General features: G+C 40.1%; 1 protein-coding gene and 1 long non-coding RNA gene across 3 annotated transcripts in view; one reads left to right on the top strand and one right to left on the bottom strand.

Moving 5' to 3' along the window:
* The window catches only part of LOC105480441 (uncharacterized), a 339,420-nt gene extending 318,071 nt beyond the window's left edge, over nt 1-21,349 (bottom strand). The window contains exons 1-2 of the long non-coding RNA XR_011607746.1: nt 20,719-21,349; nt 19,665-19,741 (exon numbers count right to left, since the gene is read on the bottom strand). This is a non-coding gene — a long non-coding RNA (uncharacterized lncRNA). The remainder of the gene's footprint in view (nt 1-19,664; nt 19,742-20,718) is intronic.
* LOC105480431 (HECT domain E3 ubiquitin protein ligase 2) overlaps nt 20,295-22,437 on the top strand; it is a 95,442-nt gene continuing 93,299 nt past the window's right edge. The window contains exon 1 of one of the 2 annotated variants that reach the window (XM_011739313.3): nt 20,295-20,483. Coding sequence is in view for 1 of the 2 variants with exons in the window: in XM_011739305.2 (XP_011737607.1) it covers nt 21,545-21,682 (138 nt within the window). In the remaining variant the exon portion in view is untranslated. Of the gene's footprint in view, nt 20,484-21,449; nt 21,683-22,437 lie in introns of those variants that run through there. The other variant, XM_011739305.2, reaches the window with a different exon arrangement.

Raw genomic sequence — 22,437 nt, 5'->3', positions numbered from 1 at the left:
CAAAGAATCTAACAATATAAATTGTTATGGACGTCACCAAGAATTCAGATTTCTCCTTAGAAATGTGTTTCCAAAAGAGGTTTATAATCAGTATAAATTACAAAAGCATGTAAGTTTTAAGATCATCATGCAACTTCTGGACTTTCACTATGAGCTTCTTTACTGATATATTAATACCTCCATATTGGTAGCAATTTTTTTAAAGGAGTAGATATTTTAGTGCCGTTTAGCATTCTGTGACTAAGAAAATTTCCTTCACAATGAACGGAAGGGTCAAAGATAGGAAACAGCAGTCCATGATCATTAGAATGCATTAGCACAGACCACGAAGCCAGGAATTCCTTGACATCCTGGAAAGTGTCCTCATGTGGGCAGTCCTCATACCACAGGATCATTTTATCCTATGGCTGATGACATCACTCAGCATATCAGCCTCCTTTGAAGAAAAATATAATAGAAATGGAGTAGCCCCCAGGAAGGCTTAAAGTACCTCCTTTTATTTGTGGAGATTTACCATGTGAGTGCATATCATGGATATTGATGGCTTTGCCTAAATAGTGATACTGGAAATCAATCTCATATTTGCCTGCTCTTTAAAAAGTAAACTCCAGAGATGGTGGAATAGGAGCTTCCGTCACTAGTTTCCTCACAGAAACATCAATTTGAACAAACATCCATACATGAGCATACCTTCACAGTAGCTGGGAAATCTAGTTGAGAGATTATGGCACATGGTGGAGCATAGACATACGGAAGGATGCATTGGAGAGAGTAGAAAGGACAGCTTCACATTACCTCTATCACTCCACCCCCAAGTAGTAGTAGCCTGAGTAGTATAGTGTGGATAGAAAGGCCCTCTGTGAGTGGGGAAGGAGAGTGCGGTGAGCATCAAATGTCACTGCAAACCCTAGCACCAGGCCTGCCCCAGTGAACACTAGGGGTACCCTGGCCCCCTGAGACTCTGAGGACCCAGGCTCCAAGCCCACCCCAGCCACAGGCCAGCCTCTACAGACTCAGAATCAAGGCCTGCCCCAGTGCCAGTTCAGCCCCCATTAACACAGGCTTCGGGCCAGCCCCTACAAGCCTAGACTCCAGGCCTGCCCTCCTGGACCCAAGCTCTAGGCCCATCCTCCCAGATCTAGTCACTAGGTTCACTCCAGTAGACTCTAGTACCAGGCCAACCTCCATGGATTGAGGCACCAGGTCCATCCACCCATGGAAAGCGTCACCAGTTCAGACCACTCGGGGACTCTAGCATGAAGCCCACCAATAGACCCTTTCAGTCAGTCCACCCTGAATATTCGGATGGGCTGACTGGTGAAGTATTTTCCTTGCTGAAGCCATAAAAACTGAAAGACATACCTACTTCTTCAAATGTCAGACACCAAAGCAAGGCCAAAAAGATCAAGAAAACATACAACACTAAAGGAACAAAATAAAGCATCAGTTACTGATCCTAAACAAATAGAAATCTACAAACTGCCTGACAAATAATTCAAAATAATTTTCTTAAAGAGGTTCAGTGAGCCACAAAAAAATGCAGATAGATAATGAAACAAAATCAGGAAAACAGTTCATGACACAATTAGAAGTTCAACAAAGAGATTGAAGCCACACCAACATAAACCCAACAGAAAATCTGGAGCTGAGAAACATTATCCAACTGAAAAATTCTATAGACAGTTTCAACAAGCTGACAAAATCAAGCAAAAGAAAGAATCAGCTCAACAACAGGCTTTTGCAATTATAAAGTCAGAGGAACAACAACAACAACAGAATGAAAAGAGTCTACAGGATTTACGGGACACCATCAGGCAAACCAATATATGCACTATGAGAGACTCAAATAGAAGCAGAGAAAGAGAAAGAGGGAAGAAAGCTTAAAGAAATAATGACAGAAAACTTCCCAAATATGTAGATGGAATGAACCTCCAGCTTTAGAAAGCCCAAAGAACTTTAAATAGATTAAACATAAAGAGATATTCATTGAGACACCTTATAATCAAATTGTCAAGAATCAAAGAGAAAGAATTTTGAAAGCAGCAAAAGAAAAGCAATTTGTCACATAAAAGGGATTTCAGTGGATCAGGCTAATAGTGGATTTCTCAGCAGAGACCTCACATGCCAGAAGAGAGTGCAATCATATTTCTAAGTACTGAAAGAATAAGATGAGTAAGATTTCCAGCCAGAAATACTACACCTGGCAAAGCTGTCCTTCAGAAATGAAGGAGAGAAAAAGACAAAAGCTGAGGGATTTTCTTCCTACTACACTTGCCTTATAAGAGATGCTAAAGCAAGTTCTTCAAGCAGAAATGAAAGGATATTCATTAGTAACATTAAAATATACAAAAGTTGGGGGCGGAGCAAGATGGCCGAATAGGAACAGCTCCAGTCTCCAACTCCCAGCGCGAGCGACACAGAAGACCAGTGATTTCTGCATTTTCAACTGAGGTACTGGGTTCATCTCACTGGGGGGTGCCGGACTATCGGTGCTGGTCAGCTGCTGCAGCCCGACCAGCGAGAGCTGAAGCAGGGCGAGGCATCGCCTCACCTGGGAAGTGCAAGGGGGAAGGAAATCCCTTTTCCTAGCCAGGGGAACTGAGACACACAACACCTGGAAAATCGGGTAACTCCCACCCCAATACTGCGCTTTAAGCAAACAGGCACACCAGGAGATCATATCCCACACCTGGCCGGGAAGGTCCCACGCCCACGGAGCCTCCCTCATTGCTAGCACAGCAGTCTGTGATATCGCGGCAAGGCAGCAACGAGGCTGGGGGAGGGGCGCCCGCCATTGCTGAGGCTTAAGTAGGTAAACAAAGCTGCTGGGAAGCTCGAACTGGGTGGAGCTCACAGCAGCTCAAGGAAACCTGCCTGTCTCTGTAGACTCCACCTCTGGGGACAGGGCACAGTAAAAATAACAAAAACAGCAGAAACCTCTGCAGACGCAAACGACTCTATCTGACAGCTTTGAAGAGAGCAGTGGATCTCCCAACACGGAGGTTGAGATCTGAGAAGGGACAGACTCCCTGCTCAAGTGGGTCCCTGACCCCTGAGTAGCCTAACTGGGAGACATCCCCCACTAGGGGCAGTCTGACACCCCACACCTCACAGGGTGGAGTACACCCCTGAGAGGAAGCTTCCAAAGCAAGAATCAGACAGGTACACTCGCTGTTCAGAAATATTCTATCTTCTGCAGCCTCTGCTTCTGATACCCAGGCAAACAGGGTCTGGAGTGGACCTCAAGCAATCTCCAACAGACCTACAGCTGAGGGTCCCGACTGTTAGAAGGAAAACTATCAAACAGGAAGGACACCTACACCAAAACCCCATCAGTACATCACCATCATCAAAGACCAGAGGCAGATAAAACCACAAAGATGGGGAAAAAGCAGGGCAGAAAAGCTGGAAATTCAAAAAATAAGAGCGCATCTCCCCCGGCAAAGGAGCGCAGCTCATCGCCAGCAACGGATCAAAGCTGGACGGAGAATGACTTTGACGAGATGAGAGAAGAAGGCTTCAGTCCATCAAACTTCTCAGAGCTAAAGGAGGAATTACATACCCAGCGCAAAGAAACTAAAAATCTTGAAAACAAAAGTGGAAGAATTGATGGCTAGAGTAATTAATGCAGAGAAGGTCATAAACGAAATGAAAGAGATGAAAACCATGACACGAGAAATACGTGACAAATGCACAAGCTTCAGTAACCGACTCGATCAACTGGAAGAAAGAGTATCTGCGATTGAGGATCAAATGAATGAAATGAAGCGAGAAGAGAAACCAAAAGAAAAAAGAAGAAAAAGAAATGAACAAAGCCTGCAAGAAGTATGGGATTATGTAAAAAGACCAAATCTACGTCTGATTGGGGTACCTGAAAGTGAGGGGGAAGATGGAACCAAGTTGGAAAACACTCTTCAGGATATCATCCAGGAGAACTTCCCCAACCTAGTAGGGCAGGCCAACATTCAAATCCAGGAAATACAGAGAACGCCACAAAGATACTCCTCGAGAAGAGCAACTCCAAGACACATAATTGCCAGATTCACCAAAGTTGAAATGAAGGAAAAAATCTGAAGGGCAGCCAGAGAGAAAGGTCGGGTTACCCACAAAGGGAAGCCCATCAGACTAACAGCAGATCTCTCGGCAGAAACTCTCCAAGCCACAAGAGAGTGGGGGCCAATATTCAACATTCTTAAAGAAAAGAATTTTAAACCCAGAATTTCATATCCAGCCAAACTAAGTTTCATAAGTGAAGGAGAAATAAAATCCTTTACAGATAAGCAAATGCTTAGAGATTTTGTCACCACTAGGCCTGCCTTACAAGAGACCCTGAAGGAAGCACTAAACATGGAAAGGAACAACCGGTACCAGCCATTGCAAAAACATGCCAAAATGTAAAGACCATCGAGGCTAGGAAGAAACTGCATCAACTAACGAGCAAAATAACCAGTTAATATCATAATGGCAGGATCAAGTTCACACATAACAATATTAACCTTAAATGTAAATGGACTAAATGCTCCAATGAAAAGACACAGACTGGCAAACTGGATAAAGAGTCAAGACCCATCAGTCTGCTGTATTCAGGAGACCCATCTCACACGCAGAGACATACATAGGCTCAAAATAAAGGGATGGAGGAAGATTTACCAAGCAAATGGAGAACAAAAAAAAGCAGGGGTTGCAATACTAGTCTCTGATAAAACAGACTTTAAACCATCAAAGATCAAAAGAGACAAAGAAGGCCATTACATAATGGTAAAGGGATCAATTCAACAGGAAGAGCTAACTATCCTAAATATATATGCACCCAATACAGGAGCACCCAGATTCATAAAGCAAGTCCTTAGAGACTTACAAAGAGACTTAGACTCCCATACAATAATAATGGGAGACTTCAACACTCCACTGTCAACATTAGACAGATCAACGAGACAGAAAGTTAACAAGGATATCCAGGAATTGAACTCATCTCTGCAGCAAGCAGACCTAATAGACATCTACAGAACTCTCCACCCCAAATCAACAGAATATACATTCTTCTCAGCACCACATCGTACTTACTCCAAAATTGACCATGTAATTGGAAGTAAAGCACTCCTCAGCAAATGTACAAGAACAGAAATTATAACAAACTGTCTCTCAGACCACAGTGCAATCAAACTAGAACTCAGGACTAAGAAACTCAATCAAAACCACTCAACTACATGGAAACTGAACAACCTGCTCCTGAATGACTACTGGGTACATAACGAAATGAAGGCAGAAATAAAGACGTTCTTTGAAACCAATGAGAACAAAGATACAACATACCAGAATCTCTGGGACACATTTAAAGCAGTGTGTAGAGGGAAATTTATAGCACTAAATGCCCACAAGAGAAAGCAGGAAAGATCTAAAATTGACACTCTAACATCACAATTAAAAGAACTAGAGAAGCAAGAGCAAACACATTCGAAAGCTAGCAGAAGGCAAGAAATAACTAAGATCAGAGCAGAACTGAAGGAGATAGAGACACAAAAAACCCTCCAAAAAATCAATGAATCCAGGAGTTGGTTTTTTGAAAAGATCAACAAAATTGATAGACCACTAGCAAGACTAATAAAGAAGAAAAGAGAGAAGAATCAAATCAACGCAATTAAAAATGATAAAGGGGATATCACCACCGACCCCACAGAAATACAAACTACCATCAGAGAATACTATAAACACCTCTACGCAATAAACTGGAAAATCTAGAAGAAATGGATAATTTCCTGGACACTTACACTCTTCCAAGACTAAACCAGGAAGAAGTTGAATCCCTGAATAGATCAATAGCAGGCTCTGAAATTGAGGCAATAATTAATAGCCTACCAACCAAAAAAAGTCCAGGACCAGATGGATTCACAGCTGAATTCTACCAGAGGTACAAGGAGGAGTTGGTACCATTCCTTCTGAAACTATTCCAATCAATAGAAAAAGAGGGAATCCTCCCTAACTCATTTTATGAGGCCAACATCATCCTGATACCAAAGCCTGGCAGAGACACAACAAAAAAAGAGAATTTTAGACCAATATCCCTGATGAACATCGATGCAAAAATCCTCAATAAAATACTGGCAAACCGGATTCAGCAACACATCAAAAAGCTTATCCACCATGATCAAGTGGGCTTCATCCCTGGGATGCAAGGCTGGTTCAACATTCGCAAATCAATAAACATAATCCAGCATATAAACAGAACCAAAGACAAGAACCACATGATTATCTCAATAGATGCAGAAAAGGCTTTTGACAAAATTCAACAGCCCTTCATGCTAAAAACGCTCAATAAATTCGGTATTGATGGAACATACCTCAAAATAATAAGAGCTATTTATGACAAACCCACAGCCAATATCATACTGAATGGGCAAAAACTGGAAAAATTCCCTTTGAAAACTGGCACAAGACAGGGATGCCCTCTCTCACCACTCCTATTCAACATAGTGTTGGAAGTTCTGGCTAGGGCAATTAGGCAAGAGAAAGAAATCAAGGGTATTCAGTTAGGAAAAGAAGAAATCAAATTGTCCCTCTTTGCAGATGACATGATTGTATATTTAGAAAACCCCATTGTCTCAGCCCAAAATCTCCTTAAGCTGATAAGCAACTTCAGCAAAGTCTCAGGATACAAAATTAATGTGCAAAAATCACAAGCATTCTTATATACCAGTAACAGACAAACAGAGAGCCAAATCAGGAATGAACTTCCATTCACAATTGCTTCAAAGAGAATAAAATACCTAGGAATCCAACTTACAAGGGATGTAAAGGACCTCTTCAAGGAGAACTACAAACCACTGCTCAGTGAAATAAAAGAGGACACAAATAAATGGAAGAACATATCATGCTCATGGATAGGAAGAATCAATATTGTGAAAATGGCCATACTGCCCAAGGTAATTTATAGATTCAATGCCATCCCCATCAAGCTACCAATGAGTTTCTTCACAGAATTGGAAAAAACTGCTTTAAAGTTCATATGGAACCAAAAAAGAGCCCGCATCTCCAAGACAATCCTAAGTCAAAAGAACAAAGCTGGAGGCATCACGCTACCTGACTTCAAACTATACTACAAGGCTACAGTAACCAAAACAGCATGGTACTGGTACCAAAACAGAGATATAGACCAATGGAACAGAACAGAGTCCTCAGAAATAATACCACACATCTACAGCCATCTGATCTTTGACAAACCTGAGAGAAACAAGAAATGGGGAAAGGATTCCCTATTTAATAAATGGTGCTGGGAAAATTGGCTAGCCATAAGTAGAAAGCTGAAACTGGATCCTTTCCTTACTCCTTATACGAAAATTAATTCAAGATGGATTAGAGACTTAAATGTTAGACCTAATACCATAAAAATCCTAGAGGAAAACCTAGGTAGTACCATTCAGGACATAGGCATGGGCAAAGACTTCATGTCTAAAACACCAAAAGCAACGGCAGCAAAAGCCAAAATTGACAAATGGGATCTCATTAAACTAAAGAGCTTCTGCACAGCAAAAGAAACTACCATCAGAGCGAACAGGCAACCTACAGAATGGGAGAAAATTTTTGCAATCTACTCATCTGACAAAGGGCTAATATCCAGAACCTATAAAGAACTCAAACAAATTTACAAGAAAAAAACAAACAACCCCATCAAAAAGTGGGCAAAGGATATGAACAGACATTTCTCAAAAGAAGACATTCATACAGCCAACAGACACATGAAAAAATGCTCATCATCACTGGCCATCAGAGAAATGCAAATCAAAACCACAATGAGATACCATCTCACATCAGTTAGAATGGCGATCATTAAAAAGTCAGGAAACAACAGGTGCTGGAGAGGATGTGGAGAAATAGGAACACTTTTACACTGTTGGTGGGATTGTAAACTAGTTCAACCATTATGGAAAACAGTATGGCGATTCCTCAAGGATCTAGAACTAGATGTACCATATGACCCAGCCATCCCATTACTGGGTATATACCCAAAGGATTATAAATTATGCTGCTATAAAGACACATGCACACGTATGTTTATTGCGGCACTATTCACAATAGCAAAGACTTGGAATCAATCCAAATGTCCATCAGTGACAGATTGGATTAAGAAAATGTGGCACATATACACCATGGAATACTATGCAGCCATAAAAAAGGATGAGTTTGTGTCCTTTGTAGGGACATGGATGCAGCTGGAAACCATCATTCTTAGCAAACTATCACAAGAACAGAAAACCAAACACCGCATGTTCTCACTCATAGGTGGGAACTGAACAATGAGATCACTTGGACTCGGGAAGGGGAACATCACACACCGGGGCCTATCATGGGGAGAGGGGAGGGGGGAGGGATTGCATCGGGAGTTATACCTGATGTAAATGACGAGTTGATGGGTGCTGACGAGTTGATGGGTGCAGCACACCAACATGGCACAAGTATACATATGTAACAAACCTGCACGTTATGCACATGTACCCTAGAACTTAAAGTATAATAATAATAAATTTAAAAAAAATTTTTCCATTAAAAAAATATATATATACAAAAGTTAAAAACTCATTGTAAAGATAATAATATAGTCAAATTCAGAATACTCTAATACTGTAATGGGGTGGTGTGGAAATCACTTTTAACGCTAGTATAAAAGTCAAAAGACAAAAGTATTAAAAATAACTATAGCTACAATAATTTGCTAATAGACATACAATGTAAAAAGATGTAAATTGTGACATTAATAACATAAATCATGAGCAGGGGAGAGAGAAGTTAAAGTGTAGAGTTTTTGTATGCAGTCAAAGTTAAGCTCTTATTGGCTTAAAGTAGACTGTTATGATTTGTGCGAGCTTCATGGTAATCACAAGGAAAAAAACCTGTAATAGCACAAAAGCGAAAGATATTAAAGCATATCTCTATAGAAAACCATCAAATCATAAGAGGAGACAGCAAGAGAAAAGGAAAAAAAAACAAAGGAACTAATAAACAGAAAAGAATTCACAAAATGGTAGTATAGGTTGAGTATCCCTTATGTGAAATTCTTGGGACTAGAGTTACTTTAGATTTTTTTAAAATTTTGGAATATTTGTATTATACACACCAGCTCAGAATCTTTAATTCAAAAACTCCAAATCCGAAATGCTCCAATGAGCGTTTCCTTGGAGCATCATGTCATCCTTCAAAAAGTTTCAAGTTTTGGAATATTCTGTATTTTGAATTTTCAGATTAGGGATACTCAACCTGTAGTAAGTCCTTTTCTATCAATAATTCTTTAATTTTAAATGGATTAAATTCTCTAATCAAAAGACATAGGTGGCTGAATGAATAATTTTATAAAACAAACACAAGATCCAACTATATGCTGCCCACAGTAGACTCATATTAGGCTTATGGACAACACATATACTGAAAGTGAAGACATGGAAAAAGATATACCATGCAAATAGTAACCTAAAGAGAGCCAGGGTAGCTATACTTATGTCTGACAAAATAGACTATAGGTCAAAAACTGTAACAAGAGACAAACAAGGTCTTTATATATATAATGTAAAAGGAGTCAATTCATCAAGAGAAGATAACAATTATAAACATGTAAGTGCTTAGCATCAGAGCATCTAAATATATAAAGCAAAATATTAATAGACCTGAAGGAAGAAACATATAGCAATTTGATAATAGTAGATTATTTCAATACCTCACTTTCAACAACACATAGATCATCTGTACAGAAAATCACTAAGGAAACAGAGGGCTTGAACAACACTACGGACCAAATGGACCTAACAGACATATACAGAATATTCCATCCAACAGCAGTAGAATGCATACTCTTCACAACTGCATGTTCTGTGAACATTCTCCAAAATAGATAAGTAAGTCTTAATAAATGTAAGATTTAAATTATCTTTTGCAACCACAATAGTATAAAACTAAAAATCAATAACAGGAAAACATTGAAAAATTCATAAATGTGTGGAAATTAACATATTCTGAAACAACCAATGATTCAAAGAAGAAATTTTTTAAAATGTTAGAAGTAAATCTTGAGATGAAAATAGAAACACAATATACCAAAACTTATAGTGAAAGCAGTTCTAAGAGGGAAGTTTGTGGTGCTGACTGCCTATATTAAGAAAAAAAAAAGATCTCAAATAATTTAACCTTCAACTTCAAGGAACTAACTAGAAAGAACAAACTATACAAAAGTTAACAGAAGGAAAGAAATAACGAAGATACAAACAGAAATAAATAAAATAGAGACAAGAAACTTTTTTTTGATAATGAAATTAAGAGTTGGCTTTTTGAAAAGATAAAATTGACAATCTAACAAAGAAGAGACTCAAATAAATAAAATCACAAATGAAAGAGTAAACATTACAACTGATAGTACAGAAATACAAAGGATCGTAAGAGACTAAAATGAACAATTCTATACAACCAAATTGGGTAACGTAGAAGAAATGAATACATTTCTAGAAACATACAACCTAGTAAGACGGAAGACATGAAGAAGTAGGAAATGCAAACAGACCAATAATAGATGAGGAGATTGAATCAGTAACCAAAAACCTCCCAACAAAAAAAGCCCCAGAACCTGATGGCTTCATTGGTAAATTCTATCAAACTTTAACAGAATAATTAACATCAATTTTTCTCAAACTTTTCTGAAAAATTGAAGAGGAGGAAACACTTCCAGATTCATTTTATGGTCATCATTACCCTGACGCCAAAGTCAGACAAGGATTCTACAATAAAAATATAGACCAATATCCCTGATGAACATAGATACAAAAATTCCTCAACAAAATACTAGCAAATGAAATTCAACAGCATATTAGTGGTATCATACATCACGATCAAATGGGATTTATCCCTGGGATGCAAGGATCATTCAACATATGCAAATCAATAAATGTGATTATACCACATTAACAGAATGAAGAATAGAAATCATGTGATCATCTCAATAGATGCAGAAAAAGCATTTGATCAAATTCAAATCCTTTTATGATAAAAACTGTCAACAAATTAGGTATAGAAAGAATGTACCTCAACCTAATAAAGGCCATATTACACACCCACAGCTAACATAATACTTAACAGTGAAAAGCTAAAAGCTTTTCCTCTAAGATCAGGAACAAAACAGAGATGCCATTCTATTCAACATAGTACTGGAAGTTCTGATCAGAGCAATTACACAAGATTAAGACACAAAAGTCATCAAATAGAAAAGGAAGGAGTAAAATTTTCTCTGTTTGGAGGTGGCATGATCTTATATACAGATGCTCCTAAACTTATAATGTGGTTACATCCCAATAAACCCATGGTAAGTTGAAAATATTCTAAGTTGGAATGCATCAAGTTATGTACCAATAAATCAATCAAAAGGTTGAAAAATCATAAGGTGAACCATCATAATCCAGATACTCCTCTATTTACAATGGGATTATATCTTAATAAACTCATTGTAAAGTCAAAAATTCATAAGTAATACCATCATAAGGGATGGTGTGCATAGTAAACTCTAAAGACTCCACAAAAAATGTTAGAACTAATAAATTTAGTAAAGTTGCAGGATACAAAATAAACATACAAAATTATTTTATCTACAGACTAACAATTAACTATTTAAAAAATAAATTTAGAAAACAATACCGTTTACGATACCATTCAAAAACAATAAAATAGAAAGAAATTTAACCAAGGAGGTGAAATTTTTGTACACTGAAAACTATAAAACACTGATGAAAGAAATTGAAGAAGACACACATAAATGAAAAGATATCTTATGTTGATGAATTGGAAGAATTAACATTGTTAAAATGTCCACACTATCCAAGGCAATCTACAGATTCAATATAATTTCTATCAAAATTCCAAAGGCATTTTTTATATAAATAGAAAAAGCAATCCTAAAATTCACATGAAATCACAAAAGACCAAAATAGCCAAAGTGACCTTGATCAAGGAGAGCAAAGCTGGAGGCATCACACTACCTGATTTCAAAATATACTACAAAGCTATAGTAAATAAAAACAGTATGATACTGGCATAAAAACATTCATATACGCCAATCAAACAGAATAGACACCTCAGAAATAAATCCACTCGTTTAAAGTCAACTGTTCTTTGACAAAGGTGCCAGGGACACACAATGAGGAAAGGTTAATCTACTCAATAAATGGTGCTGAGAAAACTGTATATTCACATGCAGAAGAATAAAATTAGGCCAGGTGCAGTGGCTCACGCCTATAATCCCAACACATTGGGAAGCCGAGGTGGACAGATCACCTAAGGTCAGGAGTTGAAGACCAGCCTGACCAACATGGCGAAACCTCATCTCTACTAAAAATACAAAATTAGCCAGGTGTGGTGGCACATGCCTGTAATCTCAGTTACTTGTGAGGCTGAGGCAGGAGAAACTCTTGAACCCGGGAGGCAGAAGTTGCAATGAGCCAAGGTTGCGCTATTGCACTTCAGCTGGGGAAACGAGCAAAACTCCATCCAAAAAAAAAAAAGAATAAAATTAGACCCTAACCTTACACCATCTACAAAAATCAGGCCAGAATGGATTAAAGACTTAAAGGTGAGAGCTGAAATTGTAAAACTACTAGAAGAAAATACAGGGGAAAATCTTCTTGAAATAGGTCTTGGAAAGGAATTTTTTGGATATTACTCCAAAAGTATAAGAAACAAAAGCAAGTATAGATAAATGAGATTGCATCAAACTAAACAGCTTCTGCATAGCAAAGGAAACAATCAACAGAGTGAAGAGACAACCTATGGAGTAGGAAAAATTATTTACAAACCATACATCTAATAAGGGGTTAATATACAAAATACATAAGGAATTCAAACAACTCAATAGCAAGAAGACAAATAACCTGATTTAAAAATGGGCAAAGGATCTGAAAAGCCATTTCTCAAAAGAAGACACACAAATGGCCAACAGTTGTATTAAAAAATGCTCAACATCTCTAATCATCAGAGAAATGCAAATCAAAACCACAATGAGATATCAGCTCACACCTATTAGAACGGCTGTCATCGGCTGGGCGCGGTGCCTCACACCTGTTAATCCCAGCATTTTGGAAGGCTGAGGCAGGCGGATCACGAAGTGAAGAGATCGAGACCATCCTGGCCAATATGGTGAAACCCAGTCTCTACCAAAAATACAAAAATTAGCTGGTGTGGTGGTGCACGCTTGTAGTCCCAGCCACTTGGGAGACTGAGGCAGGAGAACTGCTTGAACCCAGGAGGTGGAGGTTGCAGTGAGCCGAGATCGTGCCACTGCACTCCAGCCTGAAGACAGAGTGGGACTCTATCTCAGAAAAAAAAAAAAAAAAAAAAAAGAGAATGGCTATTATCAAAAAGACAACGGATAACAAGTGTTGGTGAGGATGTGGAGAAAAGGGAACCCTTATGCACTGTTGGTGGGAATGGAAATTGGTACAACTATTATGAAAAATAATATAGAAGTTCCTCACTACCATATGATCCAACAATCCCATTTCTATTAATAGATATACATGCAAAGGAAATGAAATCAGTATCTTGAAGAGATATCTGCACTTTCATGTTCATGGCAGCATTATTTACAATAGCCAAGATATGGAATCAACCTATGTGTCCAGAGATGAACGAATGGATAAAGACGAGTGCGCGCGCGCGCGCGCGCACACACACACACACACACACACACACACACACACACACAGAGGAATTTCAGCCATTAAAAAGAAGGAAATCTTGTCAGTTGGGACAACACGGATGAACCTAAAGGATATTATGCTAAGTAAAATAAGCTAAGCACAAAAAGACAAATAGCGTATGATCCTCACTTATATGTGGAATCTAAAAATGTTAAACTCATAGAAGCAGAGAGTAGAAAGGGTGGTTGCCGTGGCTTGGAAGGCAGGAAAAATGGGGAGATGTTGGTTAAAAAGTAGAAAGTTTCAGTTATGCAGGACAAATAATGCCTTTGGTTTTGTGTTGTTATCACAGAATACTACAGTGGGTAATTTATAAAGAACAGAAATGTATTGGCTAAAAGTTCTGGTGCCAGCATCTGGTGAGGGTTTTCTTGCTGAGTCACTCCATTACAGAAGACAGAAGGGTGAGAAAGAGTGAGAGAGAGGCAAAAGAAGCCTAAACTGAATCTTCTATAAGGAAACACACTCTCATGATAACAAACTCACTCCTGCAATAACACACTCTTGCGATAACAGCATCAATCCATACATGAAGACAGAGCCGTCATGGCCTACCCACCTCTTAAAAGTCTCATTGCTACAATGGTGAGTAAGTTTCTAGCACATGAACTCTAAGGAACACATTCGAACCATAGCAGATAGGTTCTGGAGATCTAAGGAACAGCACGGTGACTACAGTTAATACTATATTGCATATTTGAAATTTGCTAAGAGAGTAGGTCTTAAATGCTCTCACCACGAACACAAAAAGGTAATTATGTGAGATGATGGAAATAATAGCTTGATTGTGGTAACTATTTCACAAGATATATGTATACCAAAACACCACATTGTATACCTCAAATCTATACAATTTTTGTCAATTATACCTCAATAAAGCTAGAAAAACTAAAAAGTAAATAAACTCCAATACCTGATGTGTTTAAAGAATACAAGATTTATTAAAATATTTCCAGAATGCAACCTACTGACCACAGCATGCTTATAATATAACGTTAATAGTTGCAGGGTCCCCAAAAGCAGTATCTGTGAAGCATTTAACATCTACCCATTCAACAATATTTGTTGAGCCTGAGGGCTCAGAAGTGTGCTAAAGACTAGGGATCCTCTGTATATGTCCTCAAAACCCTCTATAGGCAAGAGAAGTTAATAGTCAAAGATGCTTAGATTGGATTTTTACCTCAGTAAAAGCTGATTATTTCAGTATCTCTAGTAGAAAATGTTCTGTTAGGATGCTGGACAACAGGGAGGTGCTGAGCAGGCCTCCAATAGCAGTCCTTTATTATGTGGCCAAATCTACTATGGGTTTATAATATCCTAAATGGTACGCAATTATAGGATAGCAAAATAAATAAAATGAACATTTATTCTTCCCATAAACATTTATCGAACAGCTAGTCTATGCTTTGTGGCAAGTATGGAGATGAATCTGAACAGTTTACTAGATATAATTCCTTAATTTGCCCATCTATGAAATGGGAATGAGTCCCTACTCTACAGTAATACTAAAAGTAGGTTTCCGAGAAGACATGAACAAATCCATGGAAAGTGCTTAGCACAGTCTCTAGTAACCAGCAGTGCTCATTAAGTTGGATTTATTAAAATGCAGCATAGTTCACAAAGCAATTCTGCATGTTTTTTCACTGTTTTCCACAACACTCATGCAACATTAAGCAAATTAATTCAAATACAGTGATTTTGCTAAAGCCACATAATTAAAAATTGGAAGAGCCAAGACTAAAGGTAATTTTCAGAATTCCTAATTTTATTCTAATACTTTGCGTTGAAGTGTAGAGGCATCTTTTCCAACTTTGAAGAAGAAAATTCATGTTTTTACAAAGGTTATTGTAATTCCTGAACTATTATTAATCATAGAATTGAGATAAGAAGATAGCTATTTTACTTGATTAAAGCTGTGCCTGAAACAACAGGTTAAACCACTAGAATTTCAACCAACTGACTAGTTTGGGGATGAACTAAGACAAAAAACTATGGGTTTGTGTGTGTGTGTGTGTGTGTGCTCTCACGCGTGTGCACGTATGCGCGTGCGTGAAGTGTGACAGGAATTTGTTTAGCTGCAAATGACAGAAGAACTAATATGGATTTAAATAAGATAGGGATTCATCTGTCTTACAAAAAAGAAATCCAGATATAGGCAGTCCAAGCTGGTGTAGCAGTTCTACAATTTCAGGACTGTTCCAGATTCCTTTTCTCTCTCCATCACCCTGTCCTTAGCGTTTTGACATTCATCCTTATGCTTGCAGCCTCCTGTTTGTTGTAGCACCACGTTGACATATCGTATCTTCATTTCAGGCAAAATAAAGGTAGCAAATACTTTCCCTAAAATGTCAGCATACACCTCATTGGCTAGAATAATGTTACATTATGCTACATAGCTGCGAGAAAGTGCAGAAAAGAAATCACTTTTATGTAAGCATATTGTTATGTCAAATCAGGGTGCTCTTAGCAAGACAAAAGGTAAAAATGAATAGCAGTATATGCCATTCTGACTTGTTTTGATGACTTCAGCAGCCTTAGAATACATAAGTTAACTTAGTCTCAATAAAAATTTAAATAGGTACATCATGCATAGGATACTTCTGATGTACAATTTAATGTTTTTGTTGTTGTTTTTCTTGGTTTTGTGTGGAAAACAAATGTAAAATTGAGGTTAAGATTTAGAAGAGTTATCAATATATCCAGGTCAGACTATTAGAATTTCACATGCGGCAGTTCTATAGAACTAGTTTATCAAGCACAACTCTTTAATTAGCATTAGAACTAATTAGAACTCTTTAATTAGCATTTCCTTTGAAAATATCTAAACAGGACATCCAAAACCAACTTGAAAACACATACGGCCACCTCAATTTTTACTGTTACTAACAGTTTCTTCTAGTTTAGGTCACTCCTCTATAGGACTTGGTCAAATCAAGATATAGCTAAATGTGGTTTCACCAACACATGCAAACTCCTGTGAATACAATATTTAAAAAGAAACAATAAAAAAGGAAGAAGTTACTTAGGCTTTTAGGCGTTTATTAAAGCTCTTTTAAACCTGCCCTCATTACTTTAGTGAACATTTGCTTGCATAAATTCTGAAGAATGAGGTTAAGATACAGTGAGGCTCATTAATTAGTGTGCCACTAATTTGGACTTGCTGTTTTACAGCTGAGATGCAGCTCTAAAATGTACTGTCCAATATGGTGGCCACTAGTCACATGTGGCTGTTCAAACACAACTTACATAACATGAACTAAAATTAAAAATTCAATTCCTCTGGCAATAGATACATTTCAAGTGCCCAATAACTACATGACGCTATTGGCTACCACACTGGACAGTGCAGATACAGACCATTTCCCCTAGTATGCGAAGTTCTACTGATAGCACTGCTCTAGAAGATTAAGATTTTAAAGAAGCAATATCAAGACCAAATCATCTGAATGAGTATAGTTCATCACTCAGAGCATTTTTATAATTTATCTTTGGAAAAGATTTCAGAGCCCCTGTACAAACCACTTCAAGAAAACATCGTTTCGTTTCTTCTGGGTTTGCTAAGTGCCTCCTCAATAGCACACTCCAGGTAGTGTGCTACATGTAGGGACTCAAGGACTAATCAGACATAGTCTTTCTCCTCTGTGCCATGACTTATTTGGGGAACAAAAAACTAAGATGTAATGTAATAGGTCTATAAAGGTAAGTATGTATAACATGCTCTGGGAGCAGAAAGAAAGGAATGATTCTATTTAGGACATTAAGAAAAATGCCTTCTTTTGCAAAGAATTCAGCAGAATGCCACACTAGGGGAAAATTTTTAGCATAAAGGCTTTGAAAGACTACTACGGTATTTTAAAACAAAGGGCTGGCTAGAAACTATATATTCTGAAGAGGTCATTCTGGTGGCCATTAGAGCAGGTAAGAAACTGAAGGCAAGACCAGTTGCCAGGCTACAGAAATAATTGGGGTTAGAGATGTTAAGGGCCTTAATTAGGTCAATGGCAATGGGAATCTAGGCAGAGAACAGATTCAAGAGAAGTCTGATTAAAAATACAAAGCTTCATCATCATCTACTTTATTCTTCAGTCTTGGCTCTATATAGCATTGTGCAATTTTTAAAAAATCATCCTCTAAAGACTTATCACATCACTGGGGTTATTCTAAAGAATTAGTTGCAAAGACTCCAAACAGTGTTTCAGTATGTTCAACTTTTATAAAAACAAAGGAAGAAACACTGTGGGGTGGGGGGTGGGGGGTGTGTAGACAGATACAAGAGATTTTTTAAAGATACAGAGCAAGGTCTTAGTATCTAAAGTTAGTTTAAATGATTCTGCTAATCTGTATTTTCTGTTTTTCTGTAATGACAAAGCATCTTTTTTTTTTTTAATAAAGAAAAGTTTTTTTTGTTTTGTTTTGTTTTGAGATGGAGTCTCACTCTGTCACCCAGGCTCAAGTGCAGTGGCGCAATTTCAGCTCACTGCAACCTCCGCCTCCCGAGTTGAAGCGATTCTCCCACCTCAGCCTCCCAAGTAGCTGGGATTACAGGTGCCCACCACCATGCCTGGCTAAATTTTTTTTATATATATATTTTTAGTAGGGACAGGATTTCACCATGTTGGCCAGGCTGGGTTCAAACTCCTGACCTCAAGTGAGCTACCTGCCTTGGCCTCCCAAAGTTTTAGGATTACAGGCATGAGCCACGCACCCAGCCAAATTATTTTTTAAATAGTAATTTTAAAAATCCACAACCATTATACCTAAGAAAGAGTTCTAAAAATCTTTTTAACAAGGTCAACATGGCTAAAATAATTTCCCCAAGTTTACTTTAGGACAACACTCAGTTGAAATATTAAAATAAGTTGCACTATTTCATAACTATACCTTCTAAAATTAAGGTATTAGTGGTATAAACCATTCTTAAGTGATCTGTGTACCTATTTTGCTATTGTTCACTACATTAGTATTACCATACATAATTAAAATAGAAGTTATCTATAATTTCGACCTTCCATTACCTTGTAATTTTGTCTTTCTTTTTCTTCCAGGGAAATAATGAGTTCTCTAACCCTCACTCCCACCCTGCAAAACCCTATTCCCCATAGATATAATTAATGAGCTCAGGTTTTCCATCTGGACCTAGAAACATGAAATGCTTCTTCTGCCTCACTCCTAGTTTTTCCAAAGCAAATGAGTTTATACTTGGATACCCTCACTGTTGCACTTCTGACACTAGGAATAGCTAAAAAGCATCTTCTCCACACCTCTGTACAGAATGGCCAGAGCTCTCTGTATGTCCTGCCTTACAACACTCTTCTCCCACCTGGATCTCCAGAAGCACCCTGATGGCAGCTGGGAATGTGTCTCTCAAGCACACCACAAGTTCCCCCAGAGCTATAATTCTACAGCTTTCCAGCAGGCCCCATTCCCACCCTCCAGCCCCCTCCTGGACTATGTATGAGGGAGAGATGAGGTGGTGGATTGAGGACATTTATTTAACAAGAAGTAAAAGGAAATATAAACAAATCATCATTTTTCATATGGAACGCACAAGTGAATTAATCAGAGAATTTGTTAAGAAATGGGTTATTATCTACTCTGGTGCAGTAGCAGAAATTAACATTTCTGACTTGCCTTGTTTCGCCAATATTTAAGCATTTTGTTCTATTGAATGTGACTACATGTACAGACACTTTTATTTAGTCTCACACATGAAAAAAGAAAGCAGAAGGCCTGTTATCCAAGTGGTTTCTCATCCAAGCATTTTTATAGCAAATTACTAAATCTAGTTGAAAACAATAGGAAAGAAGATACTTTTCCCTTTAGTATTTGTTCTATCAACCTAGACTTAGCAGCACAGAATATCTGGAATTGCAGTTAAAATAGAGGCTTCCTTTTATAAAATAACATTTGAATTGCTGCTGTATCCATGATCAATATACAGACCTGCTAAAAGCAGAGAATAATGGTATGTTCTTCTCTATGGGATGAGTATTTCAGTAGTTTAAGAAGGAAAGAAAATCCTGAAAAAGAATTTAAGAAAAATATTAATAGAAAGGAGGAGGATGCTTCAAAGTAATGCCTGGATGCATCATTTTCCCTGCATTGAAATATTTTTTGCTGACTATACGGCACTTATTCTATACCTTTTGTTAATTCACAAGTAAACAGGTGGCAACAGTAACTATATTAAAGTAGAAAGCCTTGCTATAAATGAAAGTCAGAATTCATAATTTAGAAGGCAACATTGTTTGCTTCAGATCTACTTGTTATAAATGGTGGGTTTGAAAACATGCAACCTCATCTTATGAAGTACCATAACTAGTATTTAGTTACACTAATAACTCCCAATTATGTAAACAATAGATATCCCCAAATCATATTTGGGTTTGTTTCAGAGATATTTTTGGTTCTTGTATTTGGACCTAGGTACTCTTGATCTAAAAATTCACTCAACCTCGAATAAAATAACGAAGGCACCGGCAAAAAACCTGATAGACCTGAGTATCGAAATCCCTTGCTTTTAATAGGCGATACAGCGCATTCTTACTCTCTCCTTTCTCCTAGATCAGCAGGTGTCTCCACCACTCCAATAGACTGAGGAAAAGGAGGGGGCGACAAGAAAGGAAAGGAAATTGTCTAGGTGTCCTGGTGGTGGAGGTGGGGGGTATTTTAATTTCATAATTAAAAGCTCTCTTCTTCAGCTTTCCAGTTTTTACTCCTATTTTGTAATGATTTGATTGAGGACTGTGCAGCAGAGTTTGGGTATGTACATCGCTAACATAAACGGAAAGGAACAATGAAGGAATGGATAGGAGACAGCAAAGGGTTGCGGGTAGAGAGCAAAACGTAGGCGCTTGGGGACGGGAAGGGAGAGGCGGATTTGGCAGTCAAAGAGGGACGAGAGGAACAGGAATGGAAAGTGTGGACTGGCCGTCCAATCCTATGGGGGAAGGGGGAAGGGGAAAGGGGGGGCCCACCACGTCGCACTCCTCCCCACCTCCAGGCTTTTCCTGTGTAGGTTGAGGCCATCCAGGCGTATACAAAAGGGTCGGTTGCTGAGCCAGAAAAGGCTGTCTCCCGGGCTGCGCAAGCTCTGGGTCGCCTCTCCTGGGCTCAGGAAGGCGGGCAAGGATAAGAAGGCAGAGGACCAAAGGCGGACAGCTTAGTGGGCGCCTGGAAGAAAAAGGCAAAAGGCCACCAGCCCAGACCCCGAGGGCGCTCGCCCGCGGGACTAGGCGCCGCAGGCCAGGGCCGTCCGTGAAGGGTAGTCTGTGCCTACGTCCTGCCCTACTGGTACCACTCGGACTATCCCCGTCCGACCCTTTGCAGGGCTGGACTTGTCTCCCCCACTATCCGCCCCTAGTCCAGGTTCTCCTGCGCGGTCCCGGTGCGGGGTCTCCTCGTCATCTCGGGCGACACTCTGCAAACAATATGGCGGCCGGGCGTCGACCGCGGCACCTTCTCTCCGGGCCCTCGGGGTTGACAAGGGCGGCTACCGCCGGCGCTCCTGACCCGCGACGCGCGAGCCCCGGGCGGGCGGGGGAGGCGGGAGCAAGACACCTGTGGTAGCTGTAGGGAGCCGTGTCCGCGGGCCTGGCGCGCGCGGGGGCGGCCGGCGGGGTCGCGCGGCCTCGGGCTCGCGCGCAGAGGCGCGGGCGCGGGCGCGGGCGCGGGCGGGGGCGGAGTGGCGGCGGCGGCGGCGGCGGCGGCAGCTAGAAGCTGCAGCCCAGAGCCCTCTCGCGGCCGCGGCGGCAGCAGCAGCGCCAGCCCCAGCAGCACTGAGGCTGCCGCCGCCGCCTGGCGCTCCCGCCGCCCGGCCCGACATGAGTGAGGCGGGTCGGGTACCCTCGCCCGCCACTCCGCTGGTGGTGGCGGCGGCCGCGCCTGAGGAGAGGAAAGGGAAGGAGCCGGAGCGCGAGAAGCTGCCGCCCATCGTATCGGCTGGCGCCGGCGCGACCGCGGTAGGTGGTGGGCCGGGGCCGCCTGGCGCCCCGACGGCGGGAGTCAGGAGGGACGGCGGACGGGCGAGGGCCTCCAGGAGGCCCGCGTCTCCCCTGGGCACCCCCTGGCACTCCAGGGAGAGGCACACAGGCCGCCCTTCCTTGGGCAGAAATGAAAGAGTTGTGCCTCGTGGGCAGCCCAGAACACTTCGCGAGCTACATCTTCCACCCTCGGGAAATGTTGGGGGTGGTCGGTTCCGCTGGATGTTTGCGTTATTTTCTGGGGCTTGGGCCCCCACTTTATCTAAGAGAATTACCTGCATCTTGAGTCGGCATGATCTGTTGGATGAGCATAGGTGTCAGCAGGCGGGAGTGGGTTTTCCACGGAGGTGCCTGCCTGCCCTGGAGGCGCGCAGATTTTTGTCCTTTTCTTCGCGTTTCTTTCCCTTCCCCCTTCAGATTAAACAGGCTGTGCGGCGAGTTTCCACTTAATTGTGACCTTTCCGTTGCTGTCAGGGTAGTGGGAGGTAGATGCATCAGTAATGGTTTTATTTTTCATATGGTACAGACATGTGACTCAGGTGGGGGGAGGCTTTTTGAACCTTTTATTTAAACCCAAGTTATCTAAGCTTAACAGGGATGATTTCCCAGCTGTATCTTCGTAAGGGTTATTTGGAGAGCGCTCTCAGGCTTCAAACTACATATTGCCAGATGATGTCATGGGACAGCCCCCTCCCCCTCTTTCCCTATTTTTACTGGTGGTTGTGACTGGTTAA

This window comes from Macaca nemestrina, chromosome 9 (genome assembly GCF_043159975.1).
Source record: "Macaca nemestrina isolate mMacNem1 chromosome 9, mMacNem.hap1, whole genome shotgun sequence".
Lineage (NCBI taxonomy): Eukaryota > Metazoa > Chordata > Mammalia > Primates > Cercopithecidae > Macaca > Macaca nemestrina.
This window is presented reverse-complemented; position numbering and strand designations above follow the sequence as displayed.